This window comes from Haliotis rufescens, unplaced genomic scaffold (assembly GCF_023055435.1).
Source record: "Haliotis rufescens isolate VD_foot unplaced genomic scaffold, xgHalRufe1.0.p SCAF_8, whole genome shotgun sequence".
Classification (NCBI taxonomy): domain Eukaryota; kingdom Metazoa; phylum Mollusca; class Gastropoda; order Lepetellida; family Haliotidae; genus Haliotis; species Haliotis rufescens.
This window is the reverse complement of record NW_025964372.1, coordinates 53,013,897-53,037,270: the sequence shown is the minus strand read 5'-3', so window position 1 is coordinate 53,037,270 and position 23,374 is coordinate 53,013,897. Positions and strand designations below refer to the sequence as shown.

Below are 23,374 nucleotides of genomic sequence, written 5' to 3'. Positions count from 1 at the left end.
GTATGACAGACAATGGTAACTATAGTATCGTGTAAGACAGACAATGGTAACTATAGTGTCGTGTAAGACAGACAATGGTAACTATAGTGTCGTGTATGACAGACAAAGGTTACTAGTAGTTGATGGCAGCGGTACAGTACCGCTCCTGGCTTCTGATTGGCCGAGAGGATCACGTGACCTCTGTGACGTCACCTCCGGTCACGTGACCTGCGCAGTGCATGATGGGTCCTGCGTGCGCAACCAAGATGACGGCACATCCGTTTTCGGTGGCGTGCGCATCCAAGATTGCGTCACATCCGTCTCCGGTGGCGTGCGCATCTCCAAGAGGGCGTCGCATCCGTTTCCGGGGAGGAGGAGGGAAAAACCCAGAGATGGTCGTAAAGCGGAATCTGAATGAAATGGGTTATGCCTAATTTTTTAGATTTTTTTAGTATATTATAACTAACATCCCCTTGACCATCCCCTTGGAGGAGGAGGGAAAAACCCAGAGAAGCGGTCGTAAAAGGTGAACAAGATCGACATGGTTGTTCTTTTGTTGTTCTAAAAATAGACGTGGAGGAGGGGGAGGCGGGTTCTTTGTTTGGGTTTGAGGGTCGTCAAAGCAAAGGATGAAAGCGTTCCAATGTGGAGATGATAGCTCACTGAGACGAGCTTATCATACACAGTCGACGACTCTGCCACTTTGTTGCTAGGTTGACGTCATATCGGCGAAGGATCTTGCAACAGCATTCCACAAATCATGTCATCGACTATGATGACGTGATTGTAAACTTTGAGGTGCAAGGTCTCGTTCCACAAGGCGATCGTGTATTGTAGCCCACTATGACAGCCGTTCGTCTAAGTTAAAAGTCGGTGAGTGGCGATCACCTTAGCGCTACGATCATGTTGTGGAATTCTAAAGGTGTTGCCTGAGTTCTAAAGGTGAATCTACAGGCACAGACATGAACGTGATGTAGGGATATGCCTACGTGATGTATGTCGTGTCTCCATGCAAACATGGTGTCACGCGTCACTACAAACACACGTGTACGTTTATCCATAGGATGATGACGTTGTCACTCGTTCATTTATATCGAGGTGCTGTCACTCGTGTATGTTTACATGTGTACTGTCACGCGTGCCTCCATGCACACGTGATGTACTTCATGTCTTCAAACACACATGGTGTACTACGTCTCTCCATGTAAACGTGATGTACTTCATGTCTTCATGCAAGACGTCGTGTCGTGTGTGTCTCTTCAAAAAGACATTGATCCATAGGATGATGACGTTGTCACTCGTTCATTTATACCGAGGAGTTGGCTCTCGTGTAGGTCTACATACGTACTGTCACGCGTGACTACAAACACACGTTTATCCATAGGATGATGCCGTTGTCATTCGTTCATCCACGCCGAGGAGTTGGCACTCGTGTATGTCTAAATGTCTGTTACCATTTGTGTTTCCATGCAAACGTCATGTACTACGTGTTTCCATGCGAACGTGGTGCCATGTGTGACTACAAACAGACGTTTATCCATAGGATTATTGTTTATACCGAGGAGTTGGCACTCGTGTATGTTTGCATGTGTACTGTCACGCGTGTCTTCAAACACACATGCTGTACTACGTGTCTCCATGCAAACGTGATGTACCAAGTCTCTCAATGTAAACGTGGTGCCACGCGTGTCTTCAAACTTTTATCCATATGATGATGACGTTGTCACTCGCTCATCCCTGCTGAGGAGTTGGCACTCGTGTATGTTTACATGCGTACTGTCACGCGTGTCTCCATTAAACATGACGTACTTCGTGTCTCCATGCAAACGTGGTGTCATGCGTGTCTCCATGCAAAACGTTGTACCACGCGTGACTACAAACACACGTTACTAGAAGTATAGATCGATACACATGCGTGACGTTTGCAAACGTGATGTACTTCGTGTCGCCATGCGAACGTAGTGTCACGCGTGTCTCCAACGCGCGTGTCTTCAAACAGACGTTACTGATCGATAGACATACGTGGTGTTTGATTCCTGTCTCCAGGCACACGTGATGCCACTCGTGTACACCACCATACATACAAACATATTTTGAAACATGGTGTCACGCATAGGCGTGTACCTCCAAGAGGACTGGGGAGGGTGTGGGTTCTTTGTTTTGGATTGTTGTTTGGGTCGTCAAAGCAAAGGATGAAAGCGTTCTTTCGGGTGAGATGGGTGGCCCTGAAAAGGGCCGTTGGAAACAAACTGGAAACAAGCTGGACAAGGATTGTCTCCTTGATTACATTACTTTCCTTGATCTCGAAACTAGATAATAATACGGACCAACCCCAACAGTCGGGGACTTCAATTCCGCGTTGAATAGTTCGTTGTAATGCTGCCATAGCCTCAGACTTGTTCTTAAACCAGTGTGGGCTCTGCGATACGATCGTCTCCGATTCACCCCGTGGGTAGGCCACTATTTTGTCCACGAATAGACTTTCCTCCTCCGCCGGCATTGTTGACTGTTGGTCTGACACGTCAGACAGTTGCATCGAGGTGACATGGTTGATCTCTCCTTCAGTGCTCGGACTGTGACGGTGTGCGCGGCTTCGCCCTTGTTTTGTAGGAGAGGCACTGAAACCCTGCTTCCTGATTGGTCGAAAACGCATCGTGCTGATTGGTTCGTCCCGGCGCCTAGTCTGAGCCTCGGGTCTTTTTTTCCCAAACCGGAAAGACCCTTGTGGTGTATGTACAGTCAGTCTGTCTTACAGTGGTGTACAGTCAGTCTTACAGAGTTGTACAGTCAGTCTTACGGGGTTGTACACTCAGCCTTACAGGGGTGTACACTCAGTCTTACAGCGGTGTACACTCAGTCTTACAGGGTTGTACAGCCAATCTTTCAGTGGTGTACACTCAGTCTTACAGGGTTGTACAGCCAATATTTCAGTTGTGTACACTTAGTCTTATAGGGTTGTACTCTCAATCTAAAGGAGTTGTACACTCAGTCTTACACAGTGGTGAACAAGTAGTCTTATAGGGTTGTACACTCCGTCTTACAGGGTTGCATGGTTAATATTACATGGCGGTGTACAGTCACTCTTACAGAGTTGTAAAGACAGTTTTACGGGGTTGTACAGCCAGTCTTACGGGTTTGTACAATCATTCTTAAGAGTTCTACAGTCAGTCTTACAGGGGGTGTACAGTCAGTCTTACAGAGTTTTACAGTCTGTCTTACAGGGTTGTACAGTCAATCTTACACTGGTGTACACGTAGTCTTACATGGGTGTACAGTCAGCCTTACAGGGATGTACAGTCAGTCTTACATGAGTGTACAGTCAGTCTTACAGAGTTGTACACACAGTCTGTAAGACAGACTGTTAAACTCTGTAAGACTGACTGTACACCCCCTGTAAGACTGACTGTAGAACCCTTAAGAATGATTGTACAAACCCGTAAGACTGGCTGTACAACCCCGTAAAACTGTCTTTACAACTCTGTAAGAGTGACTGTACACCACCATGTAATATTGACCATGCAACCCTGTAAGACGGAGTGTACAACCCTATAAGACTACTTGTACACCACTGTGTAAGACTGAGTGTACAACTCCTTTAGATTGAGTGTACAACCCTGTAAGACTAAGTGTACACAACTGAAATATTGGCTGTTCAACCCTGTAAGACTGAGTGTACACCGCTGTAAGACTGAGTGTACACCCCTGTAAGGCTGAGTGCACAACCCCGTAAGACTGACTGTACAACTCTATAAGACTGACTGTACACCACTGTAAGACAGACTAACTGTACATCCATCACATTGTCTTTCCGGTTTGGTATGGTAACTATAGTGTCGTGTATGACAGACAGTGGAAACCAACGTACAGTGTATGACAGACAATGGTAACTATATTGTTGTGTATGACAGACAGTGGTAACTATATTGTTGTGTATGACAGACAATGGTAACTATATTGTTGTGTATGACAGACAGTGGTAACTATATTGTTGTGTATGACACAGTGGTAACTATATTGTTGTGTATGACAGACAGTGGTAACTATCGTGTCCTGTGTGACAGACAGCGGTAACTATATTGTTGTGTATGACAGTAGAAACTAACGTACAGTGTATGACAGACAATGGTTACTATTGTGTCGTGTATGACAGACAATGGTAACTATATTGTTGTGTATGACAGACAGTGGTAACTATAGTGTCCTGTGTGACAGACATCGGTAACTAACGTACAGTGTATGACAGACACTGCAAACACGAAAACGTCCACTGCAAAAAAAACCCATCAATACAAGCTTGTATATGCTTTGGAATGATGATATTTCCAAAGCATATACAAGATTGGAATGATGATATATACAAAAATATACAAGTTTGTATATACGACATATACAAAAATATACAAATTTGTATATATGGTGTATCCGAATTTGTTTTCTTTGTATATATTGGTAAAGGGAGATAATTTTTATGTATTTGTGTATAATTATTATATATGTGCAAATTGAGGTGTTTTAAGTTGAGCACTGTGTTTCTTTGTATATGTTGGTAAAGGAGGATAATTGCTATGTATTGTTCTATAATTGTTTTGTATGTGCAAAATAGTATCAACAAGTTACAAAAAACTGATCTTGTGGCGTGTAACATTACTGGAATGTTTAATTAGTACTCCACACTGTTAGCGGGAGTACATACTCTCCTTGCAATGATATTGACGGGTAAGCGATTGAGGTCACACAGAAATTGTTAATACTCCAATAATGACTTTTTTTATGATAAAGTTGTCTTTTATAAGTGAATGAGATGTTTTACAGTTGTTCATGTGAAAAAACTATGAATGTTTATTCAGCGTCCGAAAACCCATAACACGGGGATATATGTTGTATTAATGTCTTATGTTTTACAAAAGATAAGTAAGTACAAAGGTATGCTTTTCTCAATATGCTTCAACATGGGAAAGGGGACATTGCACGTTTTTGGCAGTATTGCTCCCAGGTGGCGGCGGCGTCCACTAATGCCTACATCCACTAATGCCTACATCCACTAATGCCTACGGTCTACAATAAACAGTCATGCACCAGTGATTTTCAGCGACACCTGCTATAAGTGCATCATTTCTGCATCATTGCATTAGTTCTTATAGTATACACCAGCAGATATTTGATGATTTCAAAAAAATTCCAAAGAGTTCATTCCTAGTATGGGTATGTTGTTTTCACTGTGTAGGCATTATTCCACACTGCTTTATTTTTTTTGTAGGCAATAGTAACTGTAGGCAAAAGTGGACGTAGGCATTAGTGGCTGGAACCCAGGTGGCCGGGTGCACAGAAACTATTCCCGATTTTTGAAAAGTACTGATTTAACTCCGAAATTTTACATCCGCCATCTTTGTTTATTTGACTTTTGCCACTGTTTAATTTGTTGGTATGAATATTGTCCAAACGGCACAAAATTGCTTAAAATGCAATCAAATGTTCAAAACATTTCTTGGGGCTCAGCCTAATATCGTTAGCAAAGTCAACAAACTACGACCATAAATGTAATGTACAACAGGCGCAAGAAAATTTTAAAAAATTCTTACAAATACAAACGATAAGAAGTCGAATATGAATACTTATACCTGTACTTTTAAGAATAAGAAATTGACACCTTGACGTATTCAGATTAAATTGATATGTTCTTTACTTATGTAAATGCAAATGATAAAAATATAATTAACAGTGAGATACTCTGGCTATTGTGCAAAGCATCCAGTCCCAATGAAAGTGATCTTAGGAAAATGTGCGCCAGAAAAATAACCTCGGCATCCAGAGGGTTAAAGCGGGAAAACTAAAAATGTTGCCGCTTCCACATGTATCTAAATGTTCACTGAGTGGAATCGTGCGGTTTTGTGGCTGCTTTATTTGTGAACGGTGAAGATTCATTCTTCTTTTTAATTTATGTTCTGTCTTCCCGATATACTTTTCATTGCATCCACTACAAACAATCAAGTAAATATCATTTCTAGTATCACAAGTCATATTTTGTTTTACAGTAAATTTAGTGTCCTTTGTAATTTGGACTGAACAGCCTTCAATTATAGTGCTGCAAGTAAGGCAACGTTTGTCACCGCACTCAGAAACCTGTGGAGTGATGACAGTAGATTCAAAATTTGAACTTGTCACAATCTTCAGATTCACCTCAGTGAGCTAGCACTATAAATCGGCATCGGTCCGGGCTAGTACAAGCTGACACACACACAATAACACACGCACGTACAAGCACGTCGCTAGTGAAGTGGAACGTTACACCCCAATTAACCTCACTGATTCTGAAACGTCATCTAAAATCTTTGACATGAATTGTGAACATGAACAAAGGCGTTTCCCAAATTGAACAGCTGCTGTATACATAAACGTGTATTGTATTGCATGGCTTCATGCATGCAGTGACATCTGCGAGCTTCGTGTCATCAATATATCAATAATGTGGTTCCTATCTTTTCCCCAGTCAAGGTCAATGCCGTACCAATAACCTAGTGACGCACGTAACAACGACTGTCAATCTGTCTGCTACAGCTACCATACCATCATCCCTGTCACAACTGTCTTATTAACGGCTTATTCAAAATATTAATTGTAGAAAGTTCGTTAAGACTAACGTATATCGTATACAGTCCTCTTATTTGATAACAAAGTTGGTTGGTTGGTTGGTTGTTTTACGCCGCGCTCAGCAATATTCCCATCATCCCTGTCACAACTGTCTTATTAACGGCTTATTCAAAATATTAATTGTAGAAAGTTCGTTAAGACTAACGTATGTCGTATACAGTCCTCTTATTTGATAAAAAGTTGGTTGGTTGTTTTACGCCGCACTCAGCAATATTCCAGCTATATGACGGCGGTCTGTAAATAATCTAGTCCAGACAATCAAGTGATTAATATCATGAGCATCGATCCACACAATTGGGATCGATGACATGTATCAACCAAGTCATCGAGCCTGACCACCCGATCCCGTTAGTCGCCTTTTACGACAAGCATAGTCGCCTTTTACGGCAAGCATGGGTTGCTGAAGACCTATTCTACCCCGGATCTTCACGTCAACTGGGAATTCAACTGGATGTTACATTCCTTATATCAGCTAACAGCCCTGTTTGTAAAAATATGTACTAGACATAAGATTTAAAGACTAATAAAGTCAATTGTATGAACGCATAGACCATAAAACCGAATAAAATATGTCTTGGTATCGCCGCTTGTGTATTAGATGACGGTGATGACCTGAAATGTTATAACGTTAGATTAGGAAGGAGAAACATTAAAGTGTTTTATAATACTTGGGAACATGAGCAATAGGATGTAGCTACATTAACAGGCATGGAATGGAATAGGGAAAATGGTGAAAGCAAATTGAAAGAGATTTTAATAAAACATTATTGTACCCAAATTGTTTGACCGTGTTATGTGTGTTGTCGACTGAGGACTAGCAAGTAATTGTCATGCTGTACGCATGGTTCCATATACGAATTCAGATATACATCCGGTATGAAACTGGGAACTGAGATGCCAAGTATAACCTGAATTCACACACGGAAGCAATATACATGTGTGTATGCCCTCTCCTCTGAAAAATGTATCACTAAAGTATTTGCATTGTAATAAATATAGTATTAATACAACTAAGTAATTTGGTAGGTCTCCGACAGATATGATTTTCATTTTTTTACACCTTTGATTGATACGGATTACGTAAATGTAGTCACTGTCGCTAATGTATCTGCTTGTTAGAAATGTACTTTTATGGCACTGTTCCTAAAATAAGGTAGTTTCTTTTATCGGGTATAAATAGTTGATTCGTCTTGTCACGCAGTCATTTTTAATTGATCGAATGATTTCCACGAAACATTCCGGCAGAGAGTTCTGTATTTTATTATATACATGTATTGTTAATTGTAGAAGATGCTTACATCACTGTATCTCAGAACGCAAAACTGATAACATTCAAACATGTAATTAGTACACAGTTAATTGTTGCATATAATTTCCTGCATATTCCTCTTTGAACAAAAAGCCTACATGTATACTGTAACCGGTGTCCACTGTTAAAAGGGTATTAGTGCAGTCAGCCATGGTAAAAGGAGAGACAATAATAGGTTGATAATTATACTCTGTTGCAGAATATGCGGTAAAAGTGTAGTCATTTATACATATACACCTCACACATATACAGATGAAATACACGATATGCTACAGTGCAAGAACAAATTCCCTGAATTTTGAGAAAGGTCTCAGCATGGGACTGTTAATTTCTTCTTAATGATGTCTACAAGCTTTCAAACGTGGAGATGTTGGGGCAGTTAGGACCAAACTTTTCAGCTTAGAGTGCCACTCTTCCCAGTGTTATTGGTCCTGGAACCCATAGTGTCAAACAGGTTCTGCACAATACGTCCATCAGATTCTATTGTTCAGCAACATTGTCACTGAATTTCAGAACTCTGGAATGATCAAGGATTCCGAAGGTGAACGGGGGGCAAGGCAGACGCACGTGGATTATTATTGTTATTAGGTTATAAGTTATTATTGTCTGGAGTTCACATTTTTGGGCATTTCACACACTAATTGAACAGAGTTCACCTGCACATGTCCACTTTAGTCAGACAGACTGTAACCAAAAAATGCAATGAGCTGTAGCTTTTAATCCCTTATAACAACAACAACCAGGGTGAGGGCACAGTAAGGTTAAACCGTGTCCACCAGACAATCTCAGGTGGCTAACGTATCAAGTCAGCTCTATATTTATCAAGTTCAAGTTCAAGTTCATTTATTCTCAAAAACCACGTTCGGTGGTACAAGAGCATATACAGTATACAAAGACAAATGAAAAATTAATTAATACACAATGATGGAATACAGAATTAATAAATACAAGATATTATACAAGATGGCTGGAGTTAAGATTCTACTGTTCTTGTAAGAGATAATACCTTCGAGAGGTATTTTGATAGATTAATAATTTCTTTGTCGCCTTTGGTTGTAAATAATTTAACAAAGTTTGGTATACTTGGATATTTTGTTATGAGAGATGGTAAGTACATTTTTCTTGCTCCACAGAGAGTTTTACAGTAAAATATGTAATGAAATTCATCAGAAATAGAAGAAGATTTACAAAGATTGCAATTTTTCTCACATCGTGGTAGGTTCTCCCAGCGGCCAGTTTCTATCGGTAGATTATGATTAGATGTAATAAATCTTAGTAAAGGAATATAGAATCGCTTTGGAAAAGATAGATATGCGTAAAATAATGGATACGTTTTGAGATATTTATAATAAAGTCCTTTTGGGCTCGAGGCAACATCATTTCTCCACTTTTGGATAAATTGATCTTTAAGTATTTGTTCCACCAGTGAAGCTAGCCATTGGGTAGTACATGACCTAGGGCTATTGAATACATACGTCAAACCAGTTCCATCTAAAATGTCTTTAACCTTTAACAACCAGGGGTTTTCTAGTTTTTCATTATTCAAGGTCAAGTAAATATAGACAAGGTTTGAAAGTTTATTTACACCGTTATGATAGGTTAATTTATGCCAAAAGGAAATGAGACGTTTGTACATCTTTATCGTTATAGGGAATCTGCCGAGTTCACCATAGAGCATAAAACGAGGGGTCGAGTTCCTTAATCCTGTAACAAGTCGAAGAAACTTTAGATGGATTTTTTCCAGATATTCAACTTTTTCAAAACACCAAATTTCGGACCCATAAATTAGAATAGGTAATATCATTGTATCAAAGGCATACAGTCAACAATCCAATGGCAAATCGATATTTCGTGATTTTTTCAACAGACTGAAAGTAGCTTTTGTAGCACTATCAGCGAGATCTTTAATACTTGTAACCAGTCTTATATGAAATGTTATGCCTAGGTTATATGTGTTAACTATATCAAGTCTTTTGTTGTTATAATAAAAATTTAATTTTGATGTGTTTGCTGGTCCACTCCCAAAGATAAGAATTTTAGTTTTGCTGATATTTACTGACAATTTCCATCTATCACAATATATTTCGAAGGAGTCTAATGCTTTCTGTAATCCTTGCGGTGATTCATCAAATAGAATGGCATCATCTGCATACAGTAAGATCAAAAGTTGTATGAATAGTTCAATATAGTTGTCTTCAGAGCAATCTAGTTTAACACCATTACAATTAGAGTCCAGAAGGTGATTTTCAATGTCATTAATAAAGATTGAAAACAGTAAAGGAGATAAGTTTTCTCCCTGTCTAACACCAATATTGCAGTTGAAGTAGGCTGATTCATTGTTATTGTATTGTACAAGAGATTTTATACCAGCTGCTGCTGTACTGTCCAGCTTATTCATGTATGTCTCATCTGCGAGCCTCTTCGCCATCTGCAGTTCCGTCGACTCGCAAAGGGATTAGCCTTACTCACAATAAATTAACATTTCACACTGCAACAGAAGAGATTATCGATCATTATGCCTTTATAAGAATATGAGAAAGATAAAGATTGAATGATACATAACGGGCCGTGCCTGCATTATATAGCCTGCAAGAATCGTCACTGTAAACTAATAGAGGATTAATTTCAATTTTACAGAATATTCAACTGCTAAGTATATGATAAAGTGTTGAAGTAGCATTGGATATGTTTGAGATTACAGTTTTCAATTAACTGTATAATGTACCTTGCTGTCTTTGAGAGAGTCAGTGTCTGTAGAGCTGGCTTGGTCTAATTGGTATTCAGTCCCTGGGACAAATATTGTTTTCTAGCATTGTATTGTGAGCAGCCGGATGCGTAAATAATATGTAATATATTTCCGTATTATATTTTATAGTACTTGTTGTTTTAATATTGTTAACAACAGAGAGAACGAAGATTTTTTTGAAAAACCACAACAGCATGCATATGTTCTAGCAAAAGGAAACTTGATAGATATTCATTTTGTTTAATTTCTACTTTGGAAAACTTATTTGGCGCTCTGAAAGCTTGACGCTGTATAATTTGGCACGCGCATGGTTGGATGCAAACCAAATTTTTAATTCTCGCAAATTAAGACACCAGCGGCGGTATAGGAGCATATATCTAATGTCATTCAATACAGAATAATACATCAAGATGACAGTTTCAATGTTAAGATTAAGTATTTCTAAAGATATGGAAATTAAATCTTGATAACTGTTTTTAATCTTTGATCTTTTGGGAAAATAATAGTGGAACTGGTTGAGGTGGAACGTATTCTACATTAAAACAGATACGTGATTTACATCATTAAAATTTAAAGTGATACAGTGATACAAGTGAGGGTTGTGATTTATTTAGGAACGAAGTCAGTATTTGGGGATTAAACTTGCGCTTTCCGACATTATGCGTATTTCGCACACGATTAAGAACATAATGTAAACATTTATTTATACGAGACAAATGCATCAATCCTAAATCACCCGACTAAGTACATAGTTTGTTGAATGTTATTTCGTGAATACACAAATTGCATCACACATTCCCTGAGGACAAACCCAAATGGCCCGTCCCTTTGTGACAGGTGTTAATTAGAGAATGTATTGCCACCACATTATGTCCCGGCACTTTTATGACATAATAGTCTGTAACAACAACATTGGTCTTATAAATTCAAAGTAGCATAAATGTTACGTAATTCGTATTCAAAAATTGACTGGAAAAATAGAACATGAATGTAATTGCCCTTTTGGGGATAATATAATATTGGGAAAATATACTTAAAAGTACATGATTAAAGAATTTCAGAATCAATTGTTTCTTGTATTTATGACCGACTTCACACAAACTGAATAATTAAACATATGTTTATATAGCTATAATTACATGCATGACACCTACATTATCCTGAAATAATAATGTTGGTCATGTTTGTTAATTTGTACATTTCGTTGTTATTGGTATCCTGAGGATGTATACACGTGTTCTGATCTTATTTGACGTAGAATACATGAACTTGTTGAGTGACTTTCGTCCATCAGTGTGAAAGGATTTCCCACACATAAACCCTTATATATCCTTTGTCAAACAGAAAGAAGTCATATAGATATCATATCTAACTGGTACTAAAAGTTCACTATCAATCTCCTCTGATAACAAACTGTTACATTTAATATCCCCAAGCACCAATACCCAGTATGCTCATGGAGTAATTATCAGAAACCCGGATAATATCCTGTCTACATGGTCACACCCGGAGATTGTTAAGACATTCAGACAATATGGCAGTCTGTATTCATTTCTTATATCCCAAAAGTCCCCACCAAGCTTCCTATATACAAATTGTATTAAATAATACATATATACATTAAAACAGAACAAAAACGATTGGTCAACAGTTTGTGCGGGCGATGGAAAGGTGTTCAATTACTAAGAAAAGCTATTTAACTGTTTAATACTTAATACGTGTCTTAAATATGAATTAATTTTTAAGTTATAACATTAGTGCAAATTCACCCGAACATAGAATGTACATGGACTGATTTCAAAATAGCTAAATTGACAAATTGTTTCCCATAAACCACTGATTATAAACTCACTTAGCCTTTAGAATAGAAAGGCGAATCGTTTCTTAATATATTGTCTTATAAGCCATTGGAAGTTTAAATCACTACAACCGAGTCCGAGGCGATAAAGGATTATGTGACAAAATCTGGTATCATGGCTTAACTGTTTATAATATAAGTAACACTGTCCAAGTTTAATAATCCTCTATATCAGACGACTATTCCAATTATAAATGGTATCAGGTACGAATAACTTGGCATAGCATTCTGTTCTACAACATATAGCCTGTATATTGGTTCGATTTCTATAAATATAATTACTAACAGCAAAGATGTTTTCCATCTTGTAAAAAGGTGTAATGACTGTGTTAGTTTCTCTATAAATTTTCTCGTGGCCTGTACCCCTTATCGCCCCACAAATAGTCCGTATAGTCCGTATTGAGTGAGTGAGTTAAAATTTAACGTCTCATCGGCATTATTTCAGCGTCCGAAATGAATCTTAGTGTAAACATTCTAGGATTAATTCTTGTTCTCGGTACAATTATCCCAAATATGGGCATTATATGCTTGTTCATAACTTCTAACGATTTATGTGAAATGAGTTATTTAACTGAGTGAGTGAGTATGGTTCACGGTGGTGGACACCAGAAAGGTATCTAAGACTTCTAAGGCAATTTATCATAGGGATTTCCTTTTTAACTCCATCGTCAATATCAGAATCTGACTGAAATATTATTCCCAAAGTCATAAATATTAATTCCTTTCATTTTTAGATTAGGTTTTGGACTTGGGAAGACTTTACTTTGAAATAGTGAAACGTGATATAGAATGGTTTCTGTTTTCTCTGGATTCAATTTTACTTGCTTTCATCCATTTGGTAATTTTCTCCAAATCAGCATTAATATTTTACGCAGTAGTATTTTGACTTGTCCATTTGGGGAATTGTCTGGACCCCATCACAAACACAGTAAACAGAAATTCCAATGTGAATAATATGTACAATATTTTGTTGGCTCGACATGCAAGACTCCATAATTTTAGTAATAATGTAAAAGTCATAATATTAAATTATGACTTAAAACAAATCATTAATGTATTTGACATGGCAGACGAAGCGACACACATTGTATTTTATAATAATGCACAATTTTGAATGCTTTAAACCTGTTTGATTAAACAAATACTGGATTTGATGTTGTCATATAGTGAATCAATGTGTGTCTAGTCTTCCAAATGTTCTATTGCGACCATATATAGTGTCAGCGCTCATGATCGCCATATCTATGAATGAATGAAAATATCATCATTAATAAACTCACCTGAGCTCACTGTGTGTTCTGAAGACAAAACGCTGTTAGGCATCCTGCACGGCTTCGTTCACGTTCACCCTCAAATGTACGATGGAAATCTGCGATTGTGCGTGTTCAATGTTCGTATTTATTAAAATTCCACTTAATTCAAAAATCACATTGAGTTGCTCGCCTCTTCTCTAGTTGCTCACACTCTCAACTGATGTAGCTGCCTTGATTAACTGGAGTCCGGATGTAACTACTTACAGACTCTGTTCTAATTATGCTAATCGTGGAAGTGCATTATACTGGATGACAAACTTAGTAATCCTTTCACACTAATGATCCTTGTTTACAATGAACGCATGTCAATTGACTAAACAAACATCCTTAAGTAGAAGTATCACAATGGACGGTGTGTACAACTGTTTGTCAAACAATATCAACCAATATTTTATGTTTAGAATCACCATTACATGAAATCACAGAAACATATATAATAAATTTTACTTTCAAAACTCCAGAACTAATGTCGCGAACGTAATATAATAGGAATTTATTCCAACAAGGTGTTTCCTATATATATGTTTCCTTGTACAATTTTAAATTCATGGACTTTTTATCTATTGTTTTGCAATGATCGTGACAATCGCTAAAAGGCTGCTCTCTTGCTATTCCGTTTATTGGTTATTCTAGTTTAGACAGACAGATTGAGACTGGCCGCTGGGAGGGCATCCCACGCGAATATCGCACACGTAAGCTTTGTACCTCCCCTGCCATAGCCGACGAGTTCCACTACCTCTTTAGATGTGAATATTTTGACCAGCAAAGAAAAACATTAATTGATAGTAGATATCTAAACTGGTCAAACATTATTTCCTTTAAGCATTTGATGTCACATATGAGAACTTACAATCTTAAAAAACTGTCTAAATTTGTAAAAATATTACTTTCTGCACTAAAGTAAAGCACTGTTGCCACTTGATCACATTGTATTTTTGTATATATGTACGCTATTATGTTGCTCATATACCACCGGTCGGCGGTTTGAGTTAATAAAGAACTTGAACTTGAACTTGACAGCCTCTAGTTATACAAACAGTGCTTTTCTAACCCCGATTTATTTAAGACAGCGTCAGCCATTCGCTATACAAACAGTGTGTTTTTCTAACCCCGATTTAGTTAAGACAGCGGCAGCCTTTCCCCATACAAACAGTGCTTTTCTAACCCCGACCTAGTTAAGACAGCGGCAGCCTATCGTTATACATACAGTGCTCTTTCTAACCCCGATTTAGTTAAGACAGCGGCAGCCTTTCCCCATACAAACTGCTTTTCTAACCCCGACCTAGTTAAGACAGCGACAGCCTTTCGTTATACAAACAGTGCTTTTCTAACCCCGATTTATTTAAGACAGCGTCAGCCATTCGCTATACAAACAGTGTTTTTTCTAACCCCGATTTAGTTAAGACAGCGGCAGCCTTTCCCCATACAAACAGTGCTTTTCTAACCCCGACCTAGTTAAGACAGCGACAGCCTTTCGTTATACAAACAGTGCTTTTCTAACCACAATTAAGTTTATACAGCGGTAGCCTTTCGTTATACAAACAGTGCTTTTCTAACCCCGACCTAGTTAAAACAGCGGCAGCCTTTCGTTATACAAACAGTGCTTTTCTAACCCCGACCTAGTTAAAACAGCGGCAGCCTTCGTTATACCAACAGTGCTTTTTTCAAACCGCGATCTAATTAAGACAGCAGTATTATTTACATTATCTGTTACTAAAATCTGCACAAATGTTCTATTTCTTATGTAAAATGCTGTCAACATAAAGAAATACAAATTATTTCATAACACTCCAAATATAGTTGCCATAATGAAAATAGTATTAACGTATTATTGTCACGTGCAATAATACTGTTCGGTAACATTAGTAGTATTTTCAAACCCCAAGAATACCTCTTACGAGCTCAAAGAATTCAATGAAGCAGAGATAAAATCTATCCATATATACAAAATTGTATAGTTTTGGATATACCAACTATACAAAATTGTATATTTTGGAAATACCAAATATACAAAATTGTATATTTTGTATATATTGGAATTTTCCCTTGTGCTAGACGCTGTCCGTGCGCATGCGTAATATCATGAGGTCAAGGCGCATGCGCACATTAGCAGTCCGGTGGTCATGCTTCTTTCATGCTCTTCATTCTCCAAGCAGCATTTAGCAAACTAATGACTTGAGGTTGAAAATGCTATCATGTAATTTACAAACACAAAGTCCCATGTATCGTAGAGTCCTTTCTCTTTGGTTCAGTTTCCAATGTACTTTAAAACAAAAACCCCAACGTGCTCATTATAATTTAACAAAAGAAATTGTGTACATGAATGTCCAGTGATAGTGAAAACATTAAAGTGTGAGGAAGCTGGAAACAATATATATCACTGTCAGTGAGAGAGTAAATATTGCTTAAAGCTACATCAGCAGTATTGCAGCTATTCGCGTCTGCACTGTCAGTTACAGGCCAGTGAGGCAATATTATACACGGCTAGCATATTCATCAAAACAGAATTCTCAAAGACCAATTTGTAGCATTCGGCTAAAATGAGATTGTCCGATGTTTTTACAGGACACCATAGTCGCAACTTTAGGCCATACAAACTTAATTAATAGATTATCATCGTTTTCCACCTACAAAACTACAAAACATCCCGCCTTACATTATTCTATTGCCTCAAAGTTTCTAGAAATAAAATATCGCTAATATGTGTGTTCCTACTCCGTACACGTAGCCCTACTGAACACGCATGATGCATCTGAATCGCACCCTTCGACAGCAATTGTACACAGATGCCCTAAATAGTTCGATAAGAAAACAATAAAATGTTAAAAGTAAAATGCGTTCCGTCTCCCATGTATTGTAAAATTCAATCAAACTCTAACTAATAATTCACTGCGGCCTTGACATCCACATGATAGACATGCTTATACTGGAAAAGTACCCCCAATATCCAGGGACCGGCAAGGCTCTGAATAAGTGAGTGAGTTTGGCTTAACACCGCTTTGAACAGTATTTATATTTCAGTTATACCCTGGCTTGTCAGCTTCAAATGGGACGAAACTCACCAACATAGGTTTCTGGCACGCCCAAGAAACGCAACTCTACACAGCGAATTGCGACGCCTCAGACGACTGAGCCACTGGATGACTGTCCAGGTAATTGGCCGAAAAACGCGAGATCGCGAGATCGCGACATTGATCAAGTGTCGCAAACTCGCGTTCTCGCGTTTTTGAAAATAGTTACATATAACTGCATAGCCAATTGGCACAAAAGCACGAGAACGCGAGATCGCGACCTTGGTCAAGGGTCGCAATCTCGCGTTCTCGCGTTTTTGAAAAGAGTTGCATATGACTGAAAAGGCAATTGACAATTGTCTGTTAAGAACAACCTCAGTAAGTCAATCACAATGACAGAGCGTCGTAATACATTATATTTACATCAAGTACAAGACGTCAAAATGGCCGACACGATAAACATGTCGTGTATGACAGACAGTGGTAACTATAGTGTCGTGTATGACAGACAATGGTAACTATCGTGTCGTGTGTAAAAGACAGTGGTAACTATCGTGTCATGATTGACAGACCGTGGTAACTATAGTGTCGTGTTTGACAGACAGTGGTAACTATATTGTCGTGTATGACAGACAGTGGTAACTATAGTGTCGTGTATGACAGACAGTGGTAACTATCGTGTCGTGTATGACAGACAGTGGTAACTATCGTGTCGTGTATGACAGACAGTGGTAACTATCGTGTCGTGTCTAACAGACAGTGGTAACTATAGTGTCGTGTGTGACCGACAGTGGTAACTATCGTGTTGTGTGTAACAGACAGTGGTAACTATAGTGTCGTGTATGACAGACAATGGTAACTATAGTGTCGTGTATGACAGACAGTGGTAACTATGGTGTCGTGTATGACAGACAGTGGTAACTATCGTGGCATGTATGACATACAGTGTCCATGGCTCTTCAAGATCATGAATAAATATAATATCGATTTGGTTCAATATATGTTTCCTCCAATAGACGTATTTATTATTATTTGGGGACATACGTTACACATTTTTGAGATTTTGTGGAGGCCTTCCAAATCATTGCAATTTCCATTGAAACTGTCCGATTTCTGAAACACGATGAAGTGACTACGCATTTCTATATAGATGCCCCTAGATGTTACTAGTACATGTCTTTTATCAGCCTCAGCGCTACGATCTGTTAGTTTTAAATCTGCCCAATAAATAAGTGAGCTTGCATATTCTGCATCATGTATACGTGATCGGACTTTAATGAGAGAGAGAGAGAGAGAGAATATTGTTTATTAAAGTGTCACATGTTATATACACTTCGTAATACGATATATACAAAACAGTAAAATATAACATCCGGCCAAATATGACCTACGAGACACTATAAAACATATCAATCATAAAACTATTCAGTTGAAACAGAATAAAACATACATACCTCGTGATGCAGGCGCGGAGCACGGCCGTGGGCGGTTTCAGTGAAGAGCGCACCAGTATGCCAGGATACAGGGCAACTGACTTCGAAAGTCCTTAGTTAAACAGTGCGCTCCCCCTTAACTCCCCCCACAGCGTTGCGCCGCCCACACACCACGTCATACATACATACATACATACATACATACATACATACATACATACAAGTCATACATACATACTTGGCTTAAAATGAAATTGCCTTCTTTTAACCATGTTGTAAATTGATTTGGCTAAAATACATTGGAGCGATTCTTCGTTCATAATAAAAATAAACTTTTCTAAACTACTCATATAATGAAATGTTTTATCTACAGAAGTTGCTTCTTTAGCTAAGTTGTATCTTAAATCATCATAAAATGGACATTCTATTAAAAAGTGACATTCATCTTCAACATAATTTACATGATCATTAGTAGGATTGGCGTGACAATATTTACAAGTCCTATCCAACAGTGGGGTAGGTGGCTTGGCGTAGCGGCCGGTCTCAACATGTAAAGGTAAAATACCACATCGAAAGGATGCTAAAAGTCTTCGATGATCTCTAAAACGTACATGACATAAATAAGGCTCAGCAGTAGGTGATGATTTGTACATTCTGTATGTGCGTAATTTATTGCCATTTGGATTATTCTTGTCATTCCATAGCGCAGTATACCACATATCACAATCTTCAGCAGTTAAGAAACACTTTACACGGTCAACACACTGTTTAATGCTGTATCCACAATAAGGTAAATTTGACAAATTATAGTGAGCTAAAATGTTTACGATTTTTTTATCCCAGGATTGTGATCGGATTTTGGACCAATTATGAATGATAAGAGGGAGATGATGGGCCTGCATATTCTGAATTCTAAAATATAATCTAAAGCATTCAACGTGCTGTGACACTTTCACAGAACACCAGCCCATGTCCCCCCTCATAGCAGTAACTGGGGCATTTTTTCTTACGCCTAGAAACAAACGACAAGCCTTATTTTGAATTATTTCTACTTCCTTATACTTATTCAAACCCCAAATGCCAGCACCATAAAATAGAACAGGTTCTACAAGAGCTTTATAAAGCTTGTTAAATACTTCGTAAGACATGCCACCCGCGTGTTTAAACTTTGAATACAACGCAGAAAGAGCTCTGCTAGCCGATTTACACAGTACCTGGACTGTTTTGTGCATATCTAAATGCTCATTAAAAGTTAAACCAAGATATTTGTAAGAGCTTTCATAATCAATAATAGATTTGCCGCATACAAATACTCGCTCAGATCTAGCCACAGATTTGTTTCTGAAATGCATGATTTTGGTTTTGTCTGAATTAATATCCAAACGCCATTTATGACACCATATATTTAAAACATTTAACATTTTCTGTAACGAGTCTTCGTCTTCAGCTAACAAGGCTATATCATCAGCATACAACAAAACTGATAACACAGAACTTTCAATAGGTATGCCACAGTTTAACTTATTCATGTCTAACACCAAATCATTAATATAAACGCTTAATGCTGTTAACGCTTTCAATTCAGCAGGCCAATACACCAACCACGATGCGGCCAGGCCGTTGCCACGTCAAAAGGTTTACTTGTGTGAACCTACGTCATATCATTGATTTATTAAAATATCACTTTGCACTATGTCTAAAACTACTTATTTCATTTCAATTTATCATATTTTATTGATAGATTTAGATTTATTAACTATTTCCCGCAATGTTGTTGAAAAAACAATTCTGGGACAAATGCTTCGACAACAAATCCATATGGAACATGTCAAAAAGCAAAACATAGACTTTTCAAGCAAATCTTTCAGTAAATTAAATAAAGTAATAAACAAATCAACAAAAATAGTTGTCAAACTTACTTTTTTTTTTATCTTTTCGTGCGTTCGTGTAATGTGAGCCAAATGACATATTTGTCGAATTCTAGGCTTGATCATATTCCATATTTTAAATGAAGGTCGCAATTTCCTGCTTAAAACGTTCAGAATAACATGATGATGTGGGATGTCCTCAAACTAGAGCCCAACGACAGACCGAATCCATACATGTACCTCTCTCTACAAGTTTTCTTCGTTGATGGGATACATATACTAAGTGGTGTAAATATTTTTTTGACAACATAATGTTTGGTCATTCATCTGATTGATATTTTACCAAAACAAATTCATTGACAAAACCAAAACCTATTAATAGGAGACAGAGCGACGATCCATAAAATAGGGGTGATGTGCCACCACAATTGACAATGTCCATATCGGGTGTTACTACCAATTGCGTTGATACAGACGAGGCAGCAGCGGCGCTTTGAAAACACCAGACCATTGAAAAAAGCCCAGGGGATGTGGTTCCAAATGTCAATCAAAGGTTGGGCCTACTGAGCTAGCATTATGGGTGTTTCTGATCCTGTCGTAGCCGTCCACCTATCTCATCCCAGACATGTTCTATGGGGGACATATATGGCGAAGCAGCCGATCATTGCAGTACAGCAATCTTATGCTGCCTCAAAAAGGTATGTTACAACACGTGCAATATGTTAGTAGGTATTATACTGCTGCTAGGTCCTTGCATTTCAACAATGGACCGAGCATGACCTTGAACGATACCGCAAGCCATGTGTTGTGATGCCACCCATACCATTACACTTTAAGCCCCAAACTGACGATGGTGAGTAACGTAACGTCGCTGTAACGTTCTTCCTTGACGAGAGAGAGAGATGGGGGGGGGGGGGGGGTGTGTGTGTACTACATGTGGTCATAGATACTCTCTTTATTGAGTAGATGTACATCAATTTAATATCACTCGAGTTAGCTACTCAGTGTTCAATAACTCCAGCTGGACAGGGTATTGTTATTGAAACGAGTCGTTCCCTGTGTACCGTCCTAATGTACATCTCTTTGTCTCACAATTCACATAAACTGGAGGCCTATTTGTTTGATTAGTAATAACAATAACCCACTTGTGCTGTGTAAGAACAAGAGACGAACTAATACGTGCTTTTGTATTATTATAAAGTGGCTCAGATGGAGAGGAAATTATATCCCTGCGCCAGCTTGATCCAGTGCTTGAACAGCTGCATCCAGGCAACTGAACACAGGCACCAACAATTGAATTAATACCACAACAATTGAATCGCACACTAATTATATATCCAGCACCAGCACTGCCCAGGAGACATAACCCCGACTGAATGAAAGTGCACGCACACACACTCACTCACACCACGCACTCACACCACGCGCGCACACACACACACACACACATTGACATCTGAACACACACTGATATGTGAACATACACATCAACATATGAACATACACACACACACATTGACATCTGAATACACACACATTGACATCTGAACACACACACTGACATCTGAACATACGCATCAACATCTGAAGACACGCATTGACATCTGAACACACACACTGACATCTGAACATACGCATCAACATCTGAAGACACGCATTGACATCTGAACACACACTGACATCTCAACATACACACCGACCTCTGAATACACACACATTGACATCTGAACATACACATCAACATCTGAACACACAGACTGACATCTAAGCATAAACACCGACCTCTGAACACACACGCACGCACGCACGCACGCACGCACGCACGCACACACTCACGCACACACTGACATCTGAACACAAACACAAGATTAACATCTCAACATACGGCCCGTGAAGATCCGGGGTAGATTAGGTCTTCAGCAACCCATGCTTGCCGTAAGAGGCGACTCTGCTTGTCGTAAGAAGCGACTAACGGGATCGGGTGGACATGCTCTCTGACTTGGTTGATGCATGTCATCGATCCCAATTGCGTGGATCAGTGCTCATATTGTCAATCACTGGATGGCCTGGTGCAGACTAGATTATTTACAAACCGCCGTCATATGGCTGGAATATTGCTGAGTGCGGCGTTAAACAACAAACAAACAAACATCTCAATTACACACCGACATCTGAACACACGCATTGACATCTAAACACACCCAGACCTCTGAACACACACCGACCTCTGAATACACACACCGACCTCTGAATACACACACCGACCTCTGAACATACACCGACCTCTGAACACACACCGACCTCTGAATACACACCGACCTCTTAACACACACCGACCTCTGAATACACACACCGACCTCTGAACATACACCGACCTCTGAATACACACACCGACCTCTGAACACACACCGACCTCTGAACACACACCGACCTCTGAATACACACACTGACCTCTGAACACACACCGACCTCTGAATACACACACCGACCTCTGAACACACACCGACCTCTGAATACACACATCGACCTCTGAACATACACACCCACATCTGAACACACACACCCACATCTGAACACACACACCCACATCTGAACACATACACCCACATCTGAACACACACACCCACATCTGAACACACACACCCACATCTGAACACACACACCCACATCTGAACACATACACCCACACCTGAACACCCACATCGACCTCTGAACATACACTTGATATCTGAACAGACATACCAACATCTGAACGCACACACCCATTTCAGAACATACACACCCACATCTGAACACACACACCGACATCTGAAAACACACACACACACACCGACCTCTGATCATATAGATTAACATCTAAACGAACACACCGACCTCTGAAAATACACATTGACATCTGAACACACATCAAAATGTGAACTCACACACCCACATCTGAACACACAAATCAACATCTGAATGCACACACCGACATCTGAACACATACACTGACATCTTAACTCACAGACTGATACCTGAACACATACACCGACATCTGAACATACACACCCACATCTGAACACACACACCCACATCTGAACACATACACCCACACCTGAACACCCACATCGACATCTGAACTACAGACCGACAAGATAACAAACCCGCGTATTGAGCTTTGTAGTCTGTGAGGGTGTTGGCCGTCAAATGTTCAGCATCTAGTGTGTTGC

The 23,374-nt window shown here is 38.9% G+C and overlaps 1 protein-coding gene across 2 annotated transcripts in view; it reads left to right on the top strand.

The window, feature by feature from the left end:
- LOC124145594 (galactoside alpha-(1,2)-fucosyltransferase 2-like) overlaps nucleotides 1-23,374 on the top strand; it is a 55,546-nt gene that overhangs the window by 12,832 nt on the left and 19,340 nt on the right. Inside the window, exon 1 of one of the 2 annotated variants that reach the window (XM_046515421.2) lies at nucleotides 16,831-17,005. The exons of the other annotated variant lie outside the window; for it this stretch is intronic. Coding sequence (XP_046371377.2) covers nucleotides 16,994-17,005 — 12 coding nt within the window. The 5' untranslated portion in view covers nucleotides 16,831-16,993. Of the gene's footprint in view, nucleotides 1-16,830; nucleotides 17,006-23,374 lie in introns of those variants that run through there. 2 annotated transcript variants of the gene reach the window in all.